Here is a 25,960-nt window from a genome sequence, read left to right on the forward strand (position 1 = left end):
CTACAGGCATGGAAACATGGAATAGACTGATGAATCTCAGAGGGAAGGGGGAAGAGATTAACCAAAGATCTTATATGCATACTAGAGGCCTGGTGCACAGATTCATGTACTGGTGGGGTCCCTCGGCCTGGCCTGCAGGGATCTGGCTGAAACCGGCCCGGTGCATGGATTCATGCGCGGGCTCTCTGAAATTCCCCAAGGGGTCCCAGATTGTGAGAGGGCATAGGCCAGGCTGAAGGACCCCAGCAGTGCACGAATCCATGCACTGGGCCTCTAGTTCTTACAATAAAACCACAAAGTTGAAGCTCTATAAGGAAAATAAACTTTTACTTTAGCTCACCATTGCATACCTCTTATCTATAATTGTGTCTGCCACAGATTATATATACAATAAATATTCATTGAATTTTTATATATTCAATAAATATTCATAAATAAATCCAGCAATATTTATTGAATGTCTAATATGATCCAAGCACTATTCTAAATACTGAGTATACAGCAGTGACCAAAACAGATAAAAAACCATTCTTGTCATTATGGAGTTTATATTCCAGTAAGGGATAGGGACCTTAAGCAAGGTAATACGTAAAGCATACTATATATTAAGATAGTGGTAGGAGGGAAAAAAAGGGCAAACCAGAGAATAGAAATAGGATGTGGGCAACAGGGGGTGAGGGCAGGATTGGGAAGATGAGAGGACATTGGGGGGACAAGGACACATTTGTAATATCTTAATCAATAAAGGGAAAAAGCTTAAAAAAAGAGAGAGAGTAGGGGTATTGTATCATCTTTGTATCCTTAACCACCTGATATAGGTGGTTATTTAGGTATCTATTAAATAATGTCAAAAATGAATAAATTAATGACAAAAAATTATTCCCCCCCCCCAAAAAAAAAGAAATAGGAATCTGAGAAGGAATGTTTGTTAAAGCTTTAAAAACAGTGGTCAGGGAAGATCTCATTGAAAAGTTAATATTTGAGTGAAGAGCTATGGACAGTCATGGAGTGGTCCATGTTGATCTATGAGGAAGAAGAACATTGCCAACAGAGAACAGCAAGTGTATAGAAACTTAAGTAGGAATGGGTCTGGTGTATTTAAGGAGGCCAGTGATGCTAGGGAAGAGTGAGAGGCAGAGAAAGCAACAGGAGATGCGTTAGAGAGTTAAAGGATTTATTCTAAGATAAAAAGCCACTGCAAAAATTTGATATGGAGAATAGCATAATCTGGCGTGCTTTTTAACAGAATCACTGTAGCTACTCTAGAATATAGACTGTTAAAGGGTAAAGGTGGAAGGAGTTAGGTGGGAAATCATAGGAGTAGTGAAGGGATGAGAAGTGGTCATTTCCTGGTTATATTTTGAAGCCAGCGTTACTAGCGCTCTCGGACAGACTGGATATGGGTGTGGGTGCAGGAAAGAGAGAAATTAAGGATGACTGTGAAGTCTCTGAGTTGAGCAGATGCAGGGTTGCCACCGTCTGAGGGGGTGAGGATGTGGAGAAACAGTTTGGGAAAGGGAGTTTGTGTTTTCAGTTTGGGACAAGTAAATTGGATCTCTGTGGAAAACTCCATTTCAAAAAAGAGGTCTTGGCTGGAGATATAAAATAAAAAGTCATCCACATGCAGATGATTTGTTATGGACTTAATTGTGTGTTCCCCCAAATTCATATTTTGAAGCCTTACCCTCAATGTGACTGTATTTGAGAAAGGCCCTTTAAAGAGGTAAAGTTAAATGAAGTCATACGGGTATCTACAGGTATACTTTTCTATTTTCTATTTTCCTATTTGTTTCCAATTGTTTCTTATTTATTTATTTGGGGTTAGGTGTTGGGTGGCTTCCGACACTAGTTGCCACAGTACAATTCTCCTACAAGTCTATCTCATTTTCTCAATATTTCTCTGAAGTTATACTGTATGTAGTACTCAGTTAAGAAAATGTTCATTTTGAATTTTCTGAGGAGTTTCAGTAAATGAGCGAATAATGCAATCATCAGCAAAGCATCATGCTTACGGTGTATAATGTCACATCGTTGCCAGAGTTATAATACTTTTCATGACAGTTATATCAAAAGCATGTTGCCAAACACTTTTTTAAAAATATATATTTTATTGATTTTTTACAGAAAGGAAGGGAGAGGGATAGAGAGTTAGAAACATCGATGAGAGAGAAACATTGATCAGCTGCCTCCTGCACACTCCCTACTGGGGATGTGCCCGCAACCAAGGTACATGCCCTTGACCGGAATTGAACCTGGGACCCTTGAGTCTGCAGGCCAATGCTCTATCCATTGAGCCAAACCGGTTAGGGTGCCAAACACTTCTTTAGACTTATTGAATGTTAACATCAGCAGGGAATTTAACATTCTTATCCAACACTCTCATTTTAAGGTGAGAAATAGTGAGATACATAGAAACTATATGATGTGAAGAAGGCCACACATCTAGTACATGTAATTTCTGGTCAGCTAACTCCAAACATCTCCTTTTCTAGATAATTCATTAGCCCTTTCTCCAGTCCAAAATTTAAAAAAAGCATTAATTCTGTTATTCTCTATCTCTTCTTTTAAAACAGACCATGATATTTATGAAAAGTTAAATTTTCTAATAAAATAAGTCAGGCATTTTTAGGACCTAGTTCAAAAACTGTTTCTACACTCATTTCAACCAAAAAACATCATTTTGTTCATTAAATTGTCTGCATAATAAAAATGTTGACACCTAGAGGACAGTAAAGAACATTTCTGGATGTGGTTATTTTTTTTTTTCAGAAAATCATTAATCAATTTTATAATTCACTAAAATGTCACTAAACTACAACTCAAATGATTAAAGTTTACCAAAATTTTTCTATTAAATTATTATTAAAGACCTGGAATATTTTTAATTATGGGAAAGAAAAATAATCAAAAATAACAGATTTTATTTTTTATTTTGTACACAAGAATGTTAATTTTTATATGGCAAAGAGTGAAGCATTTTTAAAGAACCTTTGGCTTTTGCAGCCTGGTTCATATTTTGTCCCAAGGGACATAAGAAACCATGCCTTATAACTTATATTATTTCTATTGTTTTCCTTCATTGAACTCCTCCGCATTACAATGTACTTGATATTCAACACTGAACTGCTCCAATTTTCTGTATAAAGAGGAGCAAGCATTTTACATGCTGGATTCTAGTTCTACATTGCTTCTCTGCCCATGTCATCCCTGGGAAATTCAAGGTATAGTTATGCCTAATACAGTGGGGCCTTGACTTACGAGTGTCCCGACTAATGAGTTTTTTGAGATACCAGCTATCTCTCGGCCGATTTTTTGCATTGAATTGATAGAGTAATTTGAGTTAACGAGATCCTTAACGAGCTCGGTCTCTGAACCAATTAAACTCGTAAGTCAAGGCCCCACTGTATTCTAGCTGCTGCAGCATTTGGTTAAAACTTCTATTTGAACATTTTCCCACAGTTCTGTAGTTAGCTGGATATATTCCACCCCCCATCGCACCCCCTCACAGCTTGTGTCCTCCTCTAGGAATAATATCTGTGACACAATATAGCAAAAATCCTGGTACATTGTAGGACATGGAAAATGCATTGTAAATAAATGAATGGAATAAGAAAAGATATACAAGGCTTGTATGAATGAATAGAAAAACCTCGTCTACTTTCTTATTAATTCAGAGAGAGTTAACATATTGCTAAACTAGCTCATGTCTACCTGTGGAGAGCTGTGGAGAACGGCTACAGTGTTTGGACAGGTTCAAGCCTGGGACTAATGTGAGGGCACGGTCCTCTCGTGGCAAAGCCACATGCAAGTCCCAGCACAATTATAGCCAAAGGCTATAGTCGTAAGCTTGACCTTATGGTTCAAACCTGTGGTCCCAGGTGGCTAAGTGATATAGGCTGCTGGAGGTGTGGCAAGTAAACAAAGCTTGATCAGGTGCATGTAATTGAGTAAGATTCAAAACCCATGAGAACATTGTAAACATCTTGACGACGCCCTTAATTTGCCTCGTGGAATCTGCCTATAAAATAAAGACTTGGCTTGCAGGTTGTGGCGCTGTCTCTCTATGATATACCACAGACAAATCTCTACAAATTAAAGCAGACAATTAATGGCACCACTTAGTAATTAATGTTATGAAACCATTTGGTGTTGTTTTTGCATCTCAGAAACTCCCTTGCAGTTAGAGTGACCGTGGGACATGTTCCAAGCAATAGAAAAATATCATGAGAAATATGAGTTACTTTTCAGCCAACATAGTTAAATACCTAGTGTATTCTCCCTACTTTTCCTCTTTTTCCCACTTCAGTGACTAGAGGGATGGGAGTCTAAGAGGAGCCATGGGATGGAAGAAGCTCAGATCTGTGAATCATTTCTTGGAGGAACTCTACTACAGATTTTATGGGAGTAAACGACCTTGGATTTTACATGAAAGAGAAATACCATTTTAATCTTATTTTGCTATTTGTTGTTTGTTGTAGAAGCTAGGATTAATTACCATGATGTGAACAAAAATAAGTAATCTCAAAACCATAAAGTTAATTTAAAAAGAAAATTGCATGATGATACTGTATATAAAAATATTAAAAGCATGATAAATAGCCTGGCCGGTGTGGCTCAGTGGTTGAGTGTCAACCTATGAACTAGGAGGTCACCATTTGATTCCAGGTCAGGGCACATGCCTAGGTTGTGGGTTGCAGGCTCAATCACAGTGTGCAGGAGGCAGCTGATCAATGATTCTGTCTCATCATTGATGTATCTATCTCTCTCTCTCTCCCTTCCTCTCTGAAATCAATAAAAATATATTTTTTAAAAAGCCTAATAATGTTATTGATTTTGCATACATATACAATGATAATATGTAAATACTAGAGGCTTGGTGCACAAATTCCTGCAGGGGTGGGGTCCCTCGGGGTGGCCTGTGGGGATTAGGTCCCAACTTGCGCCCCCAGCCTCGCAGCCCTGCCTGGCACCCCACTGTGGTCTGGTGATGCCCCCTCACCTGCTCCACCATCTCGCTTTCAGGGCAATCGATCAGGGCTGGGCCCCCCACCTGGCTCCCTCAGCACTTAGGAGCCAGATGGCAGCCCCATGTTCCCCCCACCTCCCACTGCCACTGCTGGTCGCCATTTGTGGGGCAATCATCAGGACAATTGGGCCCCCACTCGCACCTGCTGCCCACTCACCTGCTTCACCATCCCACCCCAGTCCCGCTCTCATCGGGGCCCATTGGGGCGGCAGTGCCTCCACTGCCGCCCCCTGCCAGCACCATGTTTCCATGCCTCCCCCCAGTGGTCAGCACACATCATAGTGAAGCAGGTCGAACTTCCGGTTCAACCTCCCCAGTCAAACATTTTGCCTATTTAGGCTTTTTATTATATAGGATGCATGGAAAAAGAATGACCCAAGTTCAATATGATGGTTACTTTTAGAAATGGAAGGGCAGTTTTGGTAGAGTACTCAGGAAATTTCAATAATATCTGTAATGTTTTGTTTCTATGAAATAGATTCTGAGTCAAATTTGACAAAATGTTAGAATTTAATAAAGCTGAATGTAGAGCCTCTGGGTGTGTGTTGTATCGTTCTCTGTTTTGGGTGGGTGTTTGGTTTTTTGCTTGTATTTTGAAATATTTTTAAAAAATGATAGGTAGGTGTTTAGATAGAAGCTTACAAATCATAAATAGCTGGGGAGAAAATGTTGATATATTCATCAAACATGTAAAATTAGATTGAAGCACAAATCATAAAACTTGAAAAGGGGAAGCGTTTTTCCCTTTCCAGAGAAATGTATTTTGCTTAGAGAGTATAAACATATGAGCTGCCCCGGAGTTGGAACAGTTTGAAAAACACAAAGTGAAGCCTGGATTAGTCATATTCATAAACCCCACCGCAAGGGATTGGACCACACTCACCGCGGAGAGCAGGTCCGCGCCCACAGACAGATCTCCGTGGGAACAGTCTGGCCCGCGCCTGGTACGTGCTGCACTTTCCCGGCAAGCATGACCATTTGGCCCCATGTAGGACCTCACTTCCATCCATCCATCCCTGCACCTGGTTTTTTGCCCCAGGCAAGCAGTACAAAATGTAGATGTCCTTGGCTCAGCCCCACAGCCATCTCGCTGCCAGTTTTCTGAGTATTGGCTGCCCAGACAGTTCACAGCTGGGCTTGATGCCTATTGCGCCCCCTCAACCTAGAGCGGGATCCCTGTTGCAGGCTCTGTGTGTGTCCACAGTCAATCAGGAAAGACAGGCGTACCCTGATCACACAGTGGAGTTCACTCCAGCAGCAGCAATAACAGGAGGCCTTCAGGACAACATTGTGTTGATGCGCATACTGGCTCCTTGTTGGTGGCAGAGGAATAGTATATCTCTGCCCTTGCCCGCCAGAATCTTGTAAAGTTACAGGGAGGCTTAACGTCTCAACAACACCTTATTCTCTCAAGTCTATGTCCTTGAAACAGCTCCTGGTGTAGGGGATGGTGGGCCCACGGTAGATTCCGAGGACAGGGAGCGGGTGAGGAGCCTCCAAAAGTCAGGATCACTGGTCAACTGATAGCCACTTCCTCTCCAAGACCTCCTCCAACCAATTGCAAAGTCTTTACAGTTTGACTCTGAGCCACCAGTATCCTCTTTCGCTAACTTTCCCCACTCAGTTGTACTTCCTTTCATTTTCCAGGTACCTTGACCTTGGTATTCCATCCGCCATTAAAACTGCAAATTGTCTCATGCCTTCATTTTCACCTGGACTAAAACTTATTCGCACCGAATTGTTAACTCCCTAATGTTTTAACACTTTTGAGTTTATTTTACCTCTAGCCATAGAAAGATGTTCTCTACATCAGTGGCAATGAGGGTTTTTTTTTTTAAAGTGCCAGTTTTAAAAATCTAATGTGTTAGTTACTAATATAACTAACACTTTGTTAGTGCACACTATGTTCCAGGCACTCTTGGGATTCTTTTTAACATATATTAACACATTTAATCCTTGTTAACAATTCTAGAAAACAGGTACTATCATTGTCCTTATTTTGCAAATAATGAAAATGAATCCCAGAGCAGTGAAGAGATGTTCCCAAAAAGCAACAGCTGGAAATTGGGGGAGCCAATAGAATAGGTCAGAGCCCATAAAATTTAAGCCTTGGGGAGGAGGATGCAGGAACATTGCTACATTATAAGCGTAATATGGAGATGGCATGATACTTCACAATAATAAAAGTTGTCAGGGAAATGAGCCAACATTTCAATTAATCATATTTACTTGTACTAACAAAATAAACTGATCTCTGCAATGCTTGCCATATTACCTTCATTAGTATGCAACACAGTAATCAATGTAATCATTAAAGGAAAACCAGAGTAGGAAACAGAGAATTGATTTAAATAATTTTTAAAGTTCTTTATGTTTAACTAGAGGCCCGGTACACAAAATTCGTACACCGGTTGGGGGTTGTCCCTCAGCCCAGCCTGCACCCTCTCCAATCTGGGACTGCTGGCTCCCAACCGCTTGCCTGCCTGCTAGCCTGATCACCCCCTAACCACTCCCCTGCCAGCCTGATGATGCCTAACTGCTCCCCTGCTGGCCCGATCGCCCTCAACTGCCCTCCCCTGCTAGTCTCGTTGCCCCCAACTGCCCTCCCCTGCCAGCCATCTTGTGACCACATGGGGGCTGCCATCTTGTGCGAGGCTGTGATGGTCAATTTGCATATTACCTCTTTATTATATAGGATTATTATATAGGATAGTCTATGACAAGGTCTGGCCTGGATAGTGTTTTGGCAATGTTTTATTATAGAATGATGCTCTGTTAATATGATCATCTAATCATGTCTTAAACATTAAAAAGAAAAGAAAGGAAAAGAAATACTTTGTTTCTGATGTCCAATGTTCCGTGTCTTTGTTTTGAACCTTATTATTCAGCTGATTGCAAACTGACTCGTGAGTCTTCATACCTGTTGAGTACTTGAGACTTGAAATCCATTGCTGATTCAGTTCTGGAGACAGTAGTGTGTGTATTCAGATGTGAGGCAGAGGAGGGAAAGGCTAAGAATAGCCCATCTAGCATTAATCATGTGGAAGAGCCTAGAAGACACTGGGAAGTGGAGGTAGGCTTTGGGAGAGCTTAAGTCTGGAAGAAACCCAGATACTGGGAGGAGAACATGGAGATCAGGAAATGTAAACAACAAGTCTGTCTCAGTGAAGACTGGTACCAAGCAGCTTAGTGAAATCTAACATAAAGAACAGTGTGTTCAGACAGATAAGATTAGGGCACATCCTTATGAGGACGAAGAGCACCAAGCAGTCAAATGTCCAAGTTGACATATGGAGAGTTGTACCAGGGAAACATATAAGAATGGGGACTCTAACCCAGGATTTCACTCCCTGGGCAAAGAGAATAACAACAGGATTCAGATTCAAGTCTAAGCTACCAGTGAGACTGAGGCTACAGGGAATAAGGAGCAAGTTCCGAATTCCGAATCATATAAATTGCAAGTGAAGTCTAGTCTTAGACTGACTGTCTGATGAAACTGCTTGACTCTTGCCTCTGATATTCTTTCAATAAGAGATTTTTGACCTCATTAATTCTTCCAGACTTAAGCACTCCTTTTTTTCTCTTTCTAGTTCATCATGTGAGAGCCCAGAAAACATAAATTTCTATGGTAGCCATTATGTCAGAGGCAGGGATGTGAACTTGATGTTTGTGGGGCTTATGGAAGAGAAATGCCAATGCAGTTTTTGCTACATTGCCTTGTTATCTATCAAAGGAAGGCCAAGACACTGTGTACCACTCATTGAGAAAGCTTCCTTGAATATGCACCACAGCTGAGACTGGCTGAGAATCTGGGACAGAACAGCCACCTTTCACCAGAGGTGAGCAGAAACCTGGTTTAATTGACAGCTTTGGCAGACTAAGAATTCTTAGTTTATCTGCAAGAGCTTGGACGGCCCATCCAAATTTCTTGTTTTAACATGTTATTATTTTTTAATTTATCTTTATTATTGAAAGTATTACAAATGTTCCCTTTTTCCTCCCTCTTGACCCCCTCCTCCCCCTTCCATCCCCTCCCCAGGCCTTCACCCCACACCACTGTTGTCTGTGTCCATGGGTTATGTATATAAGTTCTTTCTTTGGTTGATCTCTTCCCTCCCCATTCCCTCTTTCTTCTGAGGATTCTCAGTCTGTTGCATGTTTCCATGTCTCTGGATCTATTTTGTTTGTCATTTTATTTTGTTCATTAGATTCCACATATGAGTGATATCATGTGATATTTGTCTTTCTCTCACTAGTTTATTTTGCTTAGCATAATATTCTTTAGGTCCCTACTTGTTGCCGCAAAGGCAGTAAAATCTCTGACATTTCTCCTAGCAATATTTATTCCGACATATTTTCTCAGGCAAGGGAAACAAAAGGAAAAAATAAACAAATGGGACTACATCAAACTAAAAAGTTTTTGCATAGCACAGAAATCAACAAAACATAAAGATAACCTACTGAATCAATGAAAGTATTTGCCAATGATGCATCTGATAAGGGGTTAATATCCAAAATGTATAAAGAACTCCACATCAAAAAAACAAATAACTCAATTAAAAAGTGAGCAGAGGACCTGAATAGATACTTCTCCTAAGAAGACATACATATACATGGCCAATAGACATATGAAAAGATGCTCAACATAACTATCCATCAGAGAAATGCAAATTAAAACCTCAATAAGATAACACCCCACACTTGCCTGAAAGGCTATCATGATAAATCAACAAACAAGTGTTGGCATTTAATCAATAAACAACAAGTGTGGTGAGAATGTAGAGAAAAAGAAACACTCAGGCACTGTAGGTGGAAATGCAGACTGGTGCAGCCACTGTAGGAAACAGTGTGGAGGTTCCTCAAAAATCAAAAAATGGAATTGCCTTATGACCCAGTGATTCCACTTCTGGGCATATATTTGAAGAACCTAAAAGACCAATTACTTTGAAAGAATATATGCACCCCTATGTTAATTGTAGTATTATTTATAACTAGAGGCCTGGTACATGAAATTCGAGCACTCGAGGGGAGGGGAGGGTCCTTCAGCCCGGCCTGTGCCCTTTCACAGTCCAGGAGCCCTCCAGGGATGTCTGACAGTCAGACATTTGTGTGGGAAGGGGGCCTAAGCTATTAGTTGGACATCCTTAGTGCTGCCACAGAGGTGGGAGTGGCTTCCGCCACCACCGCTGCACTCGCCAGCCGTGAGCCTGGTTTCTGGCTGAGCAGTACTCTCCCTGTGGGAGTGCACTGACCACCAAGGGGCAGTTCCTGCACTGAGCATCTGCCCCCTGGTGGTCAGTGCATGTCATGGCTATCAGTCATTCCACCATTCGGTCAATTTGCATATTAGCCTTTTATTATATAGGATAGCAATGATATGGATGCAGACCAAGTGCCCAACAGAAGATGAGTGGATAAAAAAATGGTGGTACATTTACACAATAGAATACTACTCAGCCATAAAAAAGAATGAAATCTTACTATTTGCTAAAGCATGGATGGACCTGGAGAGTCTTATGCTAAACAAAATAAGCCAGACATAGAAAGACAAAAACAACCTGATTTTACTTATATGTGGAATCTAACAAACTAAATGAACAAAGTAAAAACAGGCTTAAAGATATAGAGAACAGATTGATGGATGCCAGAGGGGAGGGGACTTGGGGGGCTGGATGAAAAAGGTGCGGAGATTAAGAAGTACAGATTTCTTGGGTTCTACTGTGGCTTTGCAATTCTATGATGCAAGTGGGAAATGTGAAAGCTTACTATCAACATTTACTTTCTCCAAAACCTAACTATCTCTGTCCTTGTTTCACTGTCTGGTAAGCCTGACATGTGAAAGGTTTTCTTTGATTTAAATTTCCTAAGAAACAGTGAACCTCCTGAATTCATTCTTTGCATAAATACTAAATGCTTATAAGAATGAATATGACACTTTCCCCACCCTTGATAAACTCCGTTGTAATGAAAAGAAACCATTAGGTAAATGATCTGCAGATAATGCAACAATAGTCTGGAGGGATGACTAGCAGAACCTTTAGCCAGAGGGCACAGATAGACTTCACAAGCAAGGCACCATGTAAGCTAAAATTTTAAGGACATGTAAGTGCTTACCAAGTAAATAAAATAGAAAAGGGTATTTCTTGGCAAATGGCGTGTGAAATATATGTATGACTAAATGATTTAGTAAATCCAGAAAAAGGGTTACATCTAATTAATCAATAAAATAAAAAGAATTGCAATGTCTTTATTATGTTATAAAGCAAATAGTTATGATTTGGAAAACATGCTATTCAGATATCATATTTATCAGACATTCAACTTTCATCAACTGTAAAATGTTCCCAATAAATAACTTTTTCTGGTGCACATTTTATTGTAAAGGAAGTCCAGAATTCTTCTTTGGTTTTGATTTTATCTCACACATTTTTAATATTCATCAGTAATAGGTTCTCCTCTCTGTTCTTAAGTATGACATTCAGTTCCTTTAACTCTCTTTTATAATTATGGTTAATGCCACTCCATGCAGTTGCCACCAGATGGTAATGAAGAGCAGTCTGGCTTCGTAATCTTCTGAGGACCAAATATATTACCGTTGTGTCGTGTTGAGTCTTCACAGGAAAATTTAGTTGCAAATGTTGTGTGGGCTTGATGGCAGACAGTGTACACCTGTGATACTTTGATTATTTGTGTAAATCTGATCTGTGAATCAGTATTGAGAATCTTAAAATACTGAAAAAGTCACACAAATATCTGCCATTATGATTTTCTTTAAATATTTCTGTTATTTAAATATTTTGAAGAGCTGAATATATGTATCTAGAATAATTAGTAAAAATAAATATATCCTTTAGGCTAATTTAATTTTCTTCTATTTATGTACATATTTGAATAGGAATCTCAATATCACTAGTAAAAAAACTGATAAAATGAAAAGGTCTAATGAAAATATGTATAATAAAATATACAAGACATTCCACATCTTTGCTTCTTGGGCTTATTTAATTGCCAAATATGTGCATGCGCTATTATTTTCCCCAAAGCTTATAAATAAAATGGTGATATTTCTTTCAAGGCTTAGCCCTGTCCCCATTTTTTAAAGAAAGAGTCAAGAATAGTTTTAGTTGAATAATTGCACTATACACAATTTGTTTTATTTTTTTGCTGGTGTTTCATAATCTCCAAAATTCCTATAATAAACATGTATTATTTAACTGATTAAAAAAAACAAAAGGATAAAATTAAAATATAGTGATTAATTTAGAACCAAAATTATGGCTCATGTGTATTAACATTTATAAATGCTCACATGAGTCCTTACCTCTGTCACAAATTATAGGCCACAATGACAATAAGCTATTATAAGATAAGATTCAAAATTCTATAATAATTTCATACCACTTTTGGGGGAACAATTTACTGGCATTTGAAAGAAAAGAGAACATTTTTAACTTGTTGAGTGGACATAGTGATTAAATTTTACTTTACCTAAAAGATTCGATAAACAGTCTTGTATCTCCACACTACTTGTGCTAAATTAGGGTTCTTCTAAGAAACTGAACCAATAGGGAGGAGGAAGCAGAGAAGTGAGGGGAAGAGAGAGAGAGAGAGATCATGTATTTTAAGAAATTGGCTCACAGACTAATGGAGACTGGCATGTCCAAGATCTGAACTCTAGGGTGGGTCAGCAGACTGGCAAATCAGGAAAGAGTTCCAGTTCAAGCCTGAAGGTGGTCCAATTGCAGAATTCCCCCTTCCTCTGGGTAGGTCAGTCTTTTTTCTATCAAGGCCTTCAGCTGGTTGGATGAGGCCCACCCACATCATAGAGCATAATCTACTTTATTCAAATCTTCAGGTTTAAATATTAACCTCATCTAAAAAAATTCCTTCACAGAAGCATCTAGAACAATGTTTGACCATATATCTGTGTACTGTGGCCAAGCCAAGCTGACACATAAAATTATCCATCACACCATTTTTATAAAATGTTCTTGACTTTTTCTATGAATATTACAGGCATATAAAAAGTATATATGATAATCTTCAAAGATGGCCACCCAATCAACCATGTCTCCCAGTAACCTGATCTTGTGCATCCCCTCTATATGGACCTGATTGGGTCCTGCAACTTAATCTGACCAGTAGAATGCAAGAGTGGTGTCACTCTATGACTTCCAAGGCTTGTTCAGTCAAACCTTCTGATAACTGCACCTGTACCCACCATCTAACCACCCAGGGTGAGGAATTTCCAAGGAGAACAGCCAAATGAGCCTTGTCTAGCCATGAATACTGAGAGATCATCATAAATTGCTTTTTTAAGCTAGTTTTTAATGCTTTGTTATATATGGCAAAAGATAATCAGAAAAATATGAAAAAGTAATATAATGAAAACCCAAGTGTCTATTACCAGATTTGTCAAGATTTAACATTTTGTCATATTTGCTTCAGATTTTAAAAAATGAAATAAAGCATTAAATAAAAAGTTGTAGTAGCCAATGTTCCTTATTCCATTTCTTTCTTCCTCTCCACAGATACTCATTATCTCTAATTTGGTGTTAACTTTTCCAAGCAGCTTTCAGATCACTACAGATGTACCATTAAACAATGTACATTATCTTTTATGCTTTAAATTTTGTATGAATAATATTTTACTGAAGGTATTATTCCACCACTTGCATTTTATTTACATTATATTCCTGACATATACCATATTAATACATATACCTGATTTCTTTCATTTTAATTGCTTAATAGTACTCAATTTATACCACAATATTATGTATCCATTTCCCTGCTAAAGAACATTTAATTTGTTTCTAATTGTCCACTATTACAAATATACTGTTGTATGTCTGGGAGTTTCTATGGCCTATAAAACAGGCATGAGATGGCTTGATCATAGGGTATGATCATAATTAACTTTAATATTTTGCCAAATGGCTTTCCAAATTGGTGGTATTAGTCCCATATCAGTCTTGAAACAAGACAATATAGAAAGAGAACTAATATGTATAATCTAAAAATGCTCAACTCATAGAAACAGAGTAATTAGTGTTTGCCAGGGGTTGGGGGTGTGGGAGATGTTGATCAAAGGGTACACATTTTCAATTACAAGGTGCAGAAGTTCTAGGAATCTAAAATATAGCAAGGTGAGTATAGTTGACAATACTGTGTTGTATACTTGAAATTTGCTGAGAGAATAGATCTTAAATGTTCATACTACACATACAAATAAAGGTAACTATATAATGGGATGGATGTGTTAACTAACCTTATTGTGCTAATCATTTCACAATACATACACATATCAAATTAAAAAAAAACACAGAAAAAAAAATCTTCCAAAGTAATTCTCCAGATAAACTGAATAAAATCTTGACCTTTCTATTTTTTGGTCATGTAACTATGAGCAAATTACTTAACATTTTTAAGGTTCAGTTTCTTTACAAAATTTGGAAATGAATATCTAACTACAATTGTGTTTTTCTGAACATTTAAATTATATTAGCTATGAATAAATAAGAATTGGTATTATTATAATAATAAAGATCATCATCATCATTACTAGATATAATAATAACAAGTATAGCTTTTATGGCTTAATGAACTTACAAACTCATATGTGTATTAGTTTCATTTTTTTTATATAGTTGAAGCTTCAGCACTGTTATAGACTGAATTATGTTTCCCCAACCAAATTCATATTCTTTTAAAAATATATATATATTTATTGGTTTCAGAAGGGAAGGGAGAGGGAGAGAGAGAAATATCAATGATGAGAAAGAATCATTGACCAGCTGCCTCCTGCACGCCCCACACTGGAGATTGAGCCCGCAACCCTGGCATGTGCTCTGATGGAGAATCAAACTATGACCTCTTGGTTCATAGGTCGATACTCAACCACTGAGCTGGCCAGGCACCAAATTCATATTCTTAAGTCCTAACCTCCAGTGCCTCAGAATGTGACTCGATTTGGAAATAAGATTTTAAAAAGACAATTGAGTTAAACTGAGATCTTTAGAGTGGTTCTTAATCCAATATGACTATGTCCTCTTAAGAAGAGGAAATTTGGACACAGACATGCATGCATACATTAAAAAAGACCATATAAGGAGACAGTGAGGAGATGACCATCAATAAACTGTGGAGAGAGGCCTCAGAGAACACAACCCTCAGAAAGAAAGAAAGAAAGAAAGAAAGAAAGAAAGAAAGAAAGAAAGAAAGAAAGAAAGAAAGAAAGAAAGAAAGAAAGAAAGAAAGAAAGTGAGAGAGAGAGAGAGAGAGAGAGAGAGAGAGAGAGAGAGAGAGAGAGAAAGAAAGGAAGGAAGGAAGGAAGGAAGGAAGGAAGGAAGGAAGGAAGGAAGGAAGGAAGGAAGGAAGGAAGAAAATAAAGATAATATACTTATCACAAAGTAGGAACTTGGCAGCAAATTTAACAATATGTTTAATTTGGGGCACTATTGGTAATGCATAAATTGACCTTGCTAATCATTACTATCAGGTACTGAAAAAAAATCTATCACTTGATAATAGTATTTTTCCCCTAGAAACTGGGAAATACACACACATAAATGCATGTACAATCAAGGGAATGTTCCTTCTAATATTTCTGTATAAACTTTATAAACCATTCACACACACACTCACACGAAATCATGGCTCTCTTTGGAATTGACTATAAAGTAGTCTTAAAATTACTCTAAGAAGTCATTCCAAATTCAAGCTCTCAAAAATACAATAATGCTTCTCACATTATTAGCCATTTGAAAATGAGTTTACAAAGTATTTATTAAATTCATTACTTGGATTCCAGGACCTTAAAATATATATTTTTCTATTTATTATAAAACATTGGATTTTCCAATGAAACAAAAGCTGATATTAGAGAGCTAGTATTTCTTATTGTAATTTAAATGAATGAGGAATTTGGGAGACTATTAAGTATAGATGTATCACTTCAATGCCTAACTTAATCATGGAGAATTAGAAAAATACTTAATAACTTAAAAACAATATAATAGTTAAATTTTCAAATTTTATATATAGAAATTATTCAGATAAGACACAAATGTTGCCCAAATTTTATTCTTTCAAATAACCACATTGAAATAACTAAATCTGCATTAGCTATATGGCAAAAAAATTACTTATTTTGGAAGCAATATCAACTGCTATTATGAAATGTTCATTCAAATAGAATCTGTTAAGGTACCACAGATTATTATTTTTATGTAGTAATTTTTAATACAGTTTTGAGACCTGTTAAGAATGGATATCAAAATCTATCACCAGACAATAACAGGCCAGCATGCAAGTAAACTTTCAGTAGAAGCTTTGGTTTCATACCAACAAGGAAAGGCATGACTAAAGAGCATCAAATTGATTCTTCTCACTTATCTTAAATACATGGGACAAAGAAATGCATTAGCATAAAAGTAATTGGTAGCTTCTATACTCTTGAAACCACAATGTTTTAACTAGTGTATATCCACAAACCTCTAGATTTTAAAACAGTGATTCACATCATTACCCTTTTCAAATGGTTAAAATTGGTTCAATATTTACCAGAAAGAATTAAGGGAAAGTAAGAACAGGTTGAAACCTTTCAAATTATTCATTTTATTTGGTCATTTGATAAATTCATAACAAATACCTTCAAAGGAGATCCAAAGTCAACATAATAGTGTATAGAAACTGGCAATAGAAAGTTTATCAATGAGATAGAGATGATTGTCACACTGTCACACATTAGTCACAAGTGTTTAATCACTTGGTTGAATGTTCTATTACATGTGTTATCTTTTATATTAAAACATCAGTCCATACTATAGTTGTCCATAACCTTTGAGAAACTGATGAAAGTTATGAACAGTCCCACAGAAATATGAATACTTACATGCATTCATTTTCAAAAAATTTCATAATTATTGTGGACTCTGGGGGTCCATCCTAAGATTTTAGGATTAGGATGATCTATATTATTTGCATCCCACCAAATCAGATATAAATCTCTATGGTAAATTTATAATATGTGGCTGACATAATACAATGATGTTTGGGGATAGTGTACTTGGACCCAATTCAAATTCTATTAATACAATGATGTTTGGGGATAGTGTACTTGGACCCAATTCAAATTCTATTAAACAGAACAATCAAAGACTTATGTTACCTTTAAAGAAAAAAGTTAAGAGGTATAACTGAACACCTTCATAAGTCTGCACTCTCTTTTCCTCTCTCTCTCTCTCACACACACACATTTTTCTCTTTCCCTGTATCTCTCCTCTCCCTCTCCCCAGCCATCCTTTCTCCCTCCCTAAAGCAACAAACCTCTGAATTCATTCAGCTCTATTATGGAAGAAAGAGTGTCTGTTGAGTGTCACACAAAGCAAAAGATGTAGTGATGCTGTCTCCATCTCTCCCCTTCTTCTGAGGAAAGAATGGGACAGGATAGCGAGGCCCTGTGTCTGCCAGGTGCGGGGCAGGTGTAGTAAAGGAATTCAGTATCTTCACAGCAACAGCTTGGGAAATGCATCTACTACAGAGTGAGGCTCAAGTCCACTTCTGAACAGTTCAGGAGTCCGCTCAGTGAGGTGCAACCCCTTTTGCCAGGAAGAATCTGTTCTTTCGCCGCCCCCCAGCACCTAAAAGGGAGTCTCCGAGGTTGCTTTCAGTCTGGACCTCATCACTTCCCTAACCACGGTCTCCCACCCTTCCGCCCAGCAAGCCTTTGTCATCCTGCCCTTTTTCCGCCTCCAGCATGAAAATGGGTGCAAACAGGTCCCGAACAACCTTAGGAGGGAGGAGCTTCCTTGGTTGGATCCAAATCCCAGCGGTAGAGAGGGGGGCCGAGAGCGAGAAGTGCAAGCTAAGCAGTGCCGTGGGCAGTGATGCGCTTGGGGTGGGGGCGCGCGGGCCCCTCCTCGCGCCGGGAGACCCCGGCCCTGCGCCCCAGAGTTCAAGGTCGGGAAGAACTTGCTCAGCTTTCCGGCGAAAGCGAACCACCACCAAGCCGGGAGCTGCGGGGTGCGGGCATGAAAGGGTGTTGATCGGTGTACATCGCTCTCCATCCACATCGGGAGCTCCGCGAGGGAGGGGGGCGGGCGGGGGGGGCTGAGCGCGGGCCAGTGTGAGCGCGAGTGTGCGCACGCCGTGCAGAGCTCTGCCCTCGCCTCGCACCCTGCTCAGGGCATCCGGAGAGCCTGGAACCGTGATCAGGCTTAAAGTATGGCATGTTGCAAAGATGGTTTCTGCCAAGAAGGTACCCGCGATCGCGACGTCCTTCGGCGTCAGTTTCGCCCTCCTGCACATCCTGTGCCTGGAGGCTTGGTGAGTTCTCGGGGGTCCTGGGGGGTGGGGGTGGGGGCGAGGGGAAGGTGGCGATGTGGCCTGCTCCCGGACCTCTCCGGCCGTCTGCCCCTCACAGGGCAAACCGGACCCTCCTGTCTGCGCTGTCAAGTCAGGAGCCGGAGCCAGGCTTTTCTGTGACTGCGTAGACGCGGAGAGCCGGAGGGCCACCGGGTGCAAAGGAGAGTGGGGGTGTTGGGGTTCGTGTGCGCCGGTGCGTCTTCCTGACCCTTCCTCTCCATTATCCTTCAGCTTTGCCTCCTTTAGCTTGGGGCAACGACTCTTTCCATGGAAGGTAAACCTGTTACCCACCTGTTCTGTGATTCTTAAAATAACCCCCTCCACCCCCGATTTTTGGTTTTTTTTTTTCATCCGCAGTTTAAACGAATCCCCAGGACAGAACCCAAAGGAGGAGAAATTATGCCCGGAAAATTTTACCCGCATCTTGGACAGTTTACTGGATGGTTACGACAACAGGCTGCGTCCTGGATTTGAGAGTATGAACGATTTCAAACGCTCAAGTGTGTCCTGTCTGTCCCTCTCTCGGTCTGCCTGTCTGTCTGTCTGTGGGAGTATCATTAGGTATGCCTCGCGTGTAAAATTGCAACATCAATCTATTTCTCTTCCTCTCCATCCCACCCTCCCCTCTCACACCCCTTCCTCCCTCTCCTCCCCTAAGAAAGACCTCTGGCAGGAAGACCGCCCCCAAACACACGTTCCCCCGCCCCTGCCCCCTCAGAAGCTGTGCTTCTCCCCCACACTAATTACCTCCCCGGACCTGACTGCTGGGAGGGGGAGGTTGGAGGGGAAAGTTAAAAAATGGGAACTTGGGGCTCAGCTGCCCCGCTGCCTTGTGCCCTGAGCAGGGGGTTCCCCTGGACTTGGCCATTTGTGTCAGAGCAGGTTGCATTGGGAACAGCTGATCCTCTGTCCCCTGTGCTCCCACGTGGTGTCAGTCCCCCAGCCAAAACCTCGGCCTTGTTCTCTACCTAGGACATGAATCTGGGGCAGGAGGCTGCCTGCTCTGCTGGAGAACCCGCTTGTTTTCTCTTCTACAGTGGGATGCATTTTTTTTATTTATTTGGGGAGGGGCCATTTGCTTATCTCCTAAGACTTTGCAGTCAGAGGTGTTTCGGTTTTATTTCTATAATAAATATTTATAAAAAGTGGAATAGAGATGCATCCATAACAATACTGTTGCTCTTTTGCATACTTATATTCCCTTTGCTTACATAATAAAAGCCTATGTGGCAGGCACCGTGCTAGGTACAAGGTTCACAGAAATCTCAAGATAACAATTCTTAACTTCAGACTCCCTCTCAGACCAATTCAGAGAAGACTACGGACTTCATCAGAAGTGTCGGCCCAGGTCTTCTGACCAACAAGTCCCTGTTTATTCCCATCACACTGCGCTTGATACTTCTCAGGAAATGAGTTGAAGATACAGACTTTTTCTTAAGGGAGCTGACTTTCTAGTAGCAGTAGTAATAACAACAATGACAACTAATATTGTAGGTATTTATTAGAATGTTCATATCATCTATTTCATAGGCATTACTGTTCAACCCTCACAACAACTGTGAGCGAAAGCTACTACTATTCCCATTTTACAGATGAAGACATTGAGGCTTGGGGAGGTCAGTAGGTGGTGCAAGTTTACAGTTAGCAAGGGGCCCGGGCATGATGTGAACCCAGTTCAGGTTGTGTGTTTAAAAGACAAACCCATGCAGATTGGGAGGAGATCACATGCTGTGTGATGAGGATCACATGACATGCATTGGAAGCTTGGAGGAATTTCAGCTTCCTATTGAGGATGTGTAGGAGATAAGATGATGGGAAAATGGAGAGAGTAAAAGGGAGCAGAACATTCCCGTGGAAGAGTACAGGATTAGATGTGATACAGAAGGAGTGTGGTCCCTGGTTACAAAGACCTGTTGGGAAAAGAAAAATTGAATTGGATAAAGTAGAACTGGATGAATCTTTGGAGTCCTTTTGTTCTTCATGTTTGACAAAGATGTTTAGACAGGAACACAGCATATTAATAATGATAGACTGGAGTCGGGCCAGGTCTTCTGATCCAAACCACTCTTTTCTGGATTTCATGAGAAGGTTATGGGGAGCCATTGAGGGTATTAATTCAACCTTTGTGTGTTGACAGTGATAAATATGAGTGAGGAGGATGAAAGATTCTCCTGGTCCTTTTCACATTGCTTCTCCAGGGGTAGGCTGCTCAGCTCTGTGATGGCCTTTAAGCAAATCTGAAAAGAGGCTCTCTTACTAAAGCGAATCATTTGTCAGTGCACAGTCTTTCATATGTGACTGGGGAATTAACACTTTAGATCCAACATAATTTTGTGGAGAATGTTTCGGGTGATGTGATAGCATTTAAATCTATATGATGCCAATAAAAGGATTTATCTGCTCATAAAGGTTTTAAACGTGACATTTCAAGTAAAGGGGAGAAAAAGCAGGAGTATGAAATCACATGTTGCTTAAATATTCCTTAAAGAATTGATACACCTGAACATAAGTTCAAGTGAAAATTTATAGTCGGAACTATGGTTTTATTATTAAATGTTGAGAGCTAAAATAATATTTGCACAGTTGGTTACGATACAAATTCTAATGGAAAAGGAAGAAGGGATCCACTGTAGATAGGCTCTTTTTACCAACTACCCTCTCCCATAATATTAGACGGACAATAACATGAGTGAAATCAGTCTACATAGGCCATTGCTGGATTTTGGTTAGCTGCAGTGCTGCTGAAATATCTCAAAGGCATTATTAGTCATCTTACTTGTCACTGCCAAGTGATCTGCTTTACCCACCTGGAGATACTTTTTATAGTTTTATGGGAAGGGGTTGAATTCACCTTACTTTGAGTGTTAGCAGTTGATTAATCAGTACAAAATTACTATAGCACAATTTTTTTTGGCTCTGTTTATAAATATTTGTGGTAAATGTGATTCATTTTTTAGAAGTGGGTCATTGTCTGTAAATGCGTAGTATGCCAAATGTGACAAAGGAATAGTAATTCTCACCTGCAGAAAATGTGTAACCTGTTTACAGGCTGTTGTAAATGAAATAGGATTCACTGAAAATAATAACAAAATGCATCCTTAGCATAGACTCTTGGAAGCCACAAGTGTGATCCCTTCTTTGACATTTTATACTTTGTGGAAAGTTTGGCATTTTAAAAATAAAATGAAAACAATTCAGGTTTTGACCAGTATGCTATAAATATGGATCTACATCCTGGTTCCTTTCATCCTACCTTTGCTCTTTGTGGAGCATTGACTTTATATCTGTTTATACAACTTAGCTGTGTTCCATTTAAAGTAAAGCTGAAAGCAAAGATCTGAATTGAAACCGGACGGTTTGTGATTGCTCAGTAGGCCAGGCAAGGGTTGAAATAGATTTAGAAACGAAATTACATATTTTTAACTCAGCAGCACAGCTTGCAATGGGGGAACTAAAAGGAACTGAAATAGTTCTCTTCTTTTCATCCCTCCAGGATCTCCTCTCACTGGTTTCCCACATTCTCCAATTGGAGAAGAAAAGGGGGAAAGGTGAGAAGAGAAGGAAGGAGGCATGGTGTGAAAGCTAGATTAGGACTTCTGATGGGTGAAGTTTATTCAGTTGCTGACAAATCAGTCTGCTAGCATCCTGAAGTAGCTTCTACCTGCTTAGAAGTGGCATCCAAGCAAACCCTTCCACAGAGGAGCTAGGAAAGCATCCCCCTGTGCCATTATCCACTTTCAACACTGTTGTAAGTCTTCTGAAAGATGCATAGCTAGGGTCCTGACCACCAGGAGATTGTTCAGGAAGCCAGCCCTTTCCCATTTCCCACTTATTGAAGGCTTACACGAACTGTTGTTCATCTCAGCCTTTTGGTGTACATGATTTGAAATAATAAATGCTTAGCCTATATAATAAAAGGCTAATATGTAAATAGACCGAACAGTGGAACGACTGGTCGCTATGACGTGCACTGACCACCAGGGGGCAGATGCTCAACGCAGGAGCTGTCGCCTGGTGGTCAGTGCGCTCCTACAGGGGGAGCACCGCTCAGTCAGAAGTGGGGCTGATAGCTGGTGAGCACAGTGGATGTGGCGAGAGAGGCTCCGTAGCAGCACTGGGATCCCTTGGGGGATGTCCCCCCTGCCGGCATAGGCTCCCTCCCCGCAGGCCTAAGCCAGCAGGTGGACATACCCGAGGGGTCCCAGACTGCGAGAGGGCACAGGCCAGGCTGACGGACTCCCCCCCCCCCAGTGCATGATTTTCATGCACCAGGCCTCAATATATAAAATTGCCTTAGAACATCTTTCTCAACCTCTCTGAAATAAGAGTGGAGCATTAGGGTCAGTTTTGCAAGGGTGCTCACTAGCATAATAGGATTTCACATTCATGGAGTCCTCTACAGTTTTGAAAACATTTTCACATAACAATATCAAATAAGATTATTATAATAACACAACAAAATAAACAGGGCAGACATCATTTCTGTTACAAAGGGGGCTAGAGAAAAGTTCCAATGAATTGCCCAAGAACCCTTGAACTAGTAGTGTACAAGACCACCACCCACACCGTAGTCTTTAAAACCTTAGGCTACTGCTGTATTGCTACCTCCATTTCTAAGTCTTCCTTAAATCCTTCTGTTTACCAAGAGTCAGATTTTCATTAACATTTCTTCTTGTTACTATCTAAGTAGGTCATTAAAATAAGCAAAACTACATTTCCCCCAAAGGAATGAAATGAGAACTTTTATTTTAAAGCTTTAATAACATTTTAAAATGGAAAAGCCAACATGGCAAAGTGTATATATACACTTAGGTAAATTTTGAATAATTTTCCACATAAATGAAAATGGCCTCACAACATTTTCAAATAATCTATATCCCAACTTAAAAATTAAATACATTTTCTGTTTATATTCAATTAATTAGCTTTATTAATTTTCTGTCAACAGAAAAATATTTTTTAAAAAATATATAGATGAAAAGAACTCTTCATATCCACAAAGCAGCAGAAAATTACAGCTTCATTCTCTTCTGATTTGCCATATTCATTCTTTCATTCATCCAACCAGTAGATATTTAGAGACTACTATGTGTCAGTAGCAATGTTAGAATGTGAAGATATAATTTTTAATCAGACACAAGCCCTGGTGAAATTAATAGCTAAATGGTGTAGAGGGATGAAAAAAAACAAAGAAAAAAAACAAAACAAAAGATGTTGCTATGGGACAATTCAGTAACAAGCTAAGAATAGAGAATAAATAGGGTGAGGGACCTATTTTAGATACGATGAAGCTGAGTCCTAAGGGTGCCAGACATGGAAAGGGTAAGCAAAAGTTGTTTTCATGCAGAAAAGCAAACAAACAAACAAAGCAACAGAAAATTCTAAAGATCCCAAGGATTCTACAAAATTAATGTGATTTAGATAGTGAAAGGAATTCAGTGTGCTTTAGCCAGAAAGCAGGAGGAAGAATCTCACAGGACTAGTTTGGAGTGGTAGGCCAAAGCCATATCAGGCAAGACCTTAAATATCCTCTAAAGGAGCTTAGATTATTCTTTTAGTGAACTTGGAAGCCATTGGAGTTTTTAGTTAATATTGAAGGTAATAACATCCCATGACTTAGATTGTAATGTGACATCTCTGGCTACAGAATAAAGGCTTAGATGAGGAAATGGGACAACATTGGAAGCAGGGTGACAAATGAAGCTCTTTTTTTAGTTCTCCCCATTAAGTTAATGGTGGCTTAGAATAAGATAGTAGGTGTAGTAAAAAAGGGTATAAGTGGATAAAAGTTAGATGTATTTTGGAAGTATAATTCAATAAAGAATGGATATGGATTGCAAATGGGTGTTAAAGGAAAGAGAGAAATCAAAATAACTCCTGGAATTTTATTTTGAGAAATTGGGCAAAGAATGGTGTTATTTCAACTGGGGAGGGACTGGGGGAGGAACAATAAGGGTGGGGGTAAAATCAAGAGTTGATATTTGTACATGTTAAATTTAGGATACAGTTGTAATTTCCTGGTGGTTGTACTGGTCTAGGTATCAGAAAAGGGCTTTGTCTGGAGATATATGAGAGTCATCAGCGTATAATGCTGTGAGAATAGATATCTCGGTGAGAACATAGAAAATAGCAGAAAAAGAGACCAGGACCAAGCCTTGAGGAACATTAACAATTGGGGAAATGTAGAAAATGTATGTAGAGTTATCAAAGGAGATTGAAAAAGAGTAGAAGATGATAAAAGCACTAGAAGAGTATGAAGTTATATAATTCACAGGAATAGAACGTATTAAGAAGGAGGGATGATACACCTCTCAGATTTCTCTAAGATATTAAGTAAGCTTAGGCCTTGGCTACATGGAGATATTTTATTTCATTAACTTTTCATCAAATATTCATTAGTCTTATAATATGTGCCAGGCACTGTTCTAGGATGGCACTGGTGATACATTAGAGAGTGAAGGAGGTGCAATTTTCTGCCCTCGTGAGCTGGAATTCTAGAAACTAAGCAACAGAAATAAAATATAGAATATGTCAGGTTGACAACTGCTTTAGAGTAATATAAAGCAAGTGAGGAGGTTGCAGGTTTAACTATAGTAGTTAGGGAATACTTAAATGAGAAGGTGACATTTGAACAAGGATACTAAGTAGGTAAGGGCATAACGCCACATTTGGATGGAGTTTTTTGGTTAGAAGAAACTCTAGGTGCAAACACCCTAAGCGTGGAAGTCATTGTCCCTGCAGGAGTGAGAGGGGGCCAGTGTGATATAAGGGTGATGTTATATAAAGATTTGCAGGCTGGTAAGAACTTTTCTTTGAGTCTTGTCAGTGATTGGAGGGATTCCAGCAGGAGGAAAGACCCCAGGCTAATTTTATTTTATTATTATTTTTATTGATTGATTTGAGAGAGAGAGAGAGAGGGAGAGAGAGAGAGAGGAAGGGAAAGAGAGAAACATCGATGTCGTGTTCCACTTCTTTATGCATTCATTCGCTGATTCTTGTATGTGCCCTGAGCAGGGATTGAACCTGCCACCTTGGCATATAGAGATGATGCTCTACCCAAGTGAGCTATCCAGCCAGGGCCCCAAGGAGAATTTTCAAAGGCTCACCTTGGTTGCTGGATTGAGAACAGGCAGTCAGGGGTCAGGGTCCAAGGCAAATGCAGAGAGGTTTTCACAATAAATTAGGCAAGAGATGATGGGCATTTTGACCAAGTTGGTGGCAGAGAAGTTTGTAAGGCTTTAAGGAATGATTGGTTTCTGGTTATATTTTAAAGTCCTAGTCTACTGATGTCAACTAGAATGTAGGATGTGAGAAAAAGGGAGGTATCAAGTCTGATTCCAAAGTTTTTGACCTGAACATTTAGAAAAATGGAGTTACCAAGACTGTGGCAGAAGCAAACTGGGGATGCAGATGAATAATTTGCATATGTTAAGTTTGGGATTCCTATTAGATATTAAGTGGAGATGAATCTGGAATGCAGGGATGATGGGTATGACAATATATATGGAGTTTAAAGCCATAACACGAAAGGGATTATCAAGGAGTTAAAGGGTGATAGAAAGGTGG

General features: G+C 39.5%; 1 protein-coding gene across 3 annotated transcripts in view; it reads left to right on the forward strand.

Moving 5' to 3' along the window:
- The first annotated feature begins 18,125 nt into the window (after positions 1–18,125).
- GABRA4 (gamma-aminobutyric acid type A receptor alpha4 subunit) overlaps positions 18,126–25,960 on the forward strand; it is a 63,329-nt gene continuing 55,494 nt past the window's right edge. For 2 of the 3 annotated variants that reach the window (XM_023753602.1, XM_023753603.1), the window contains exons 1-2: positions 18,259–18,287; positions 18,752–18,870. In XM_023753602.1, the coding sequence (XP_023609370.1) occupies positions 18,259–18,287; positions 18,752–18,870 (148 nt within the window). Of the gene's footprint in view, positions 18,356–18,751; positions 18,871–25,960 lie in introns of all 3 variants that reach the window. The other variant, XM_006088451.3, reaches the window with a different exon arrangement.

Source organism: Myotis lucifugus, unplaced genomic scaffold, assembly GCF_000147115.1.
Source record: "Myotis lucifugus unplaced genomic scaffold, Myoluc2.0 scaffold_48, whole genome shotgun sequence".
In the NCBI taxonomy this organism is placed as follows: domain Eukaryota; kingdom Metazoa; phylum Chordata; class Mammalia; order Chiroptera; family Vespertilionidae; genus Myotis; species Myotis lucifugus.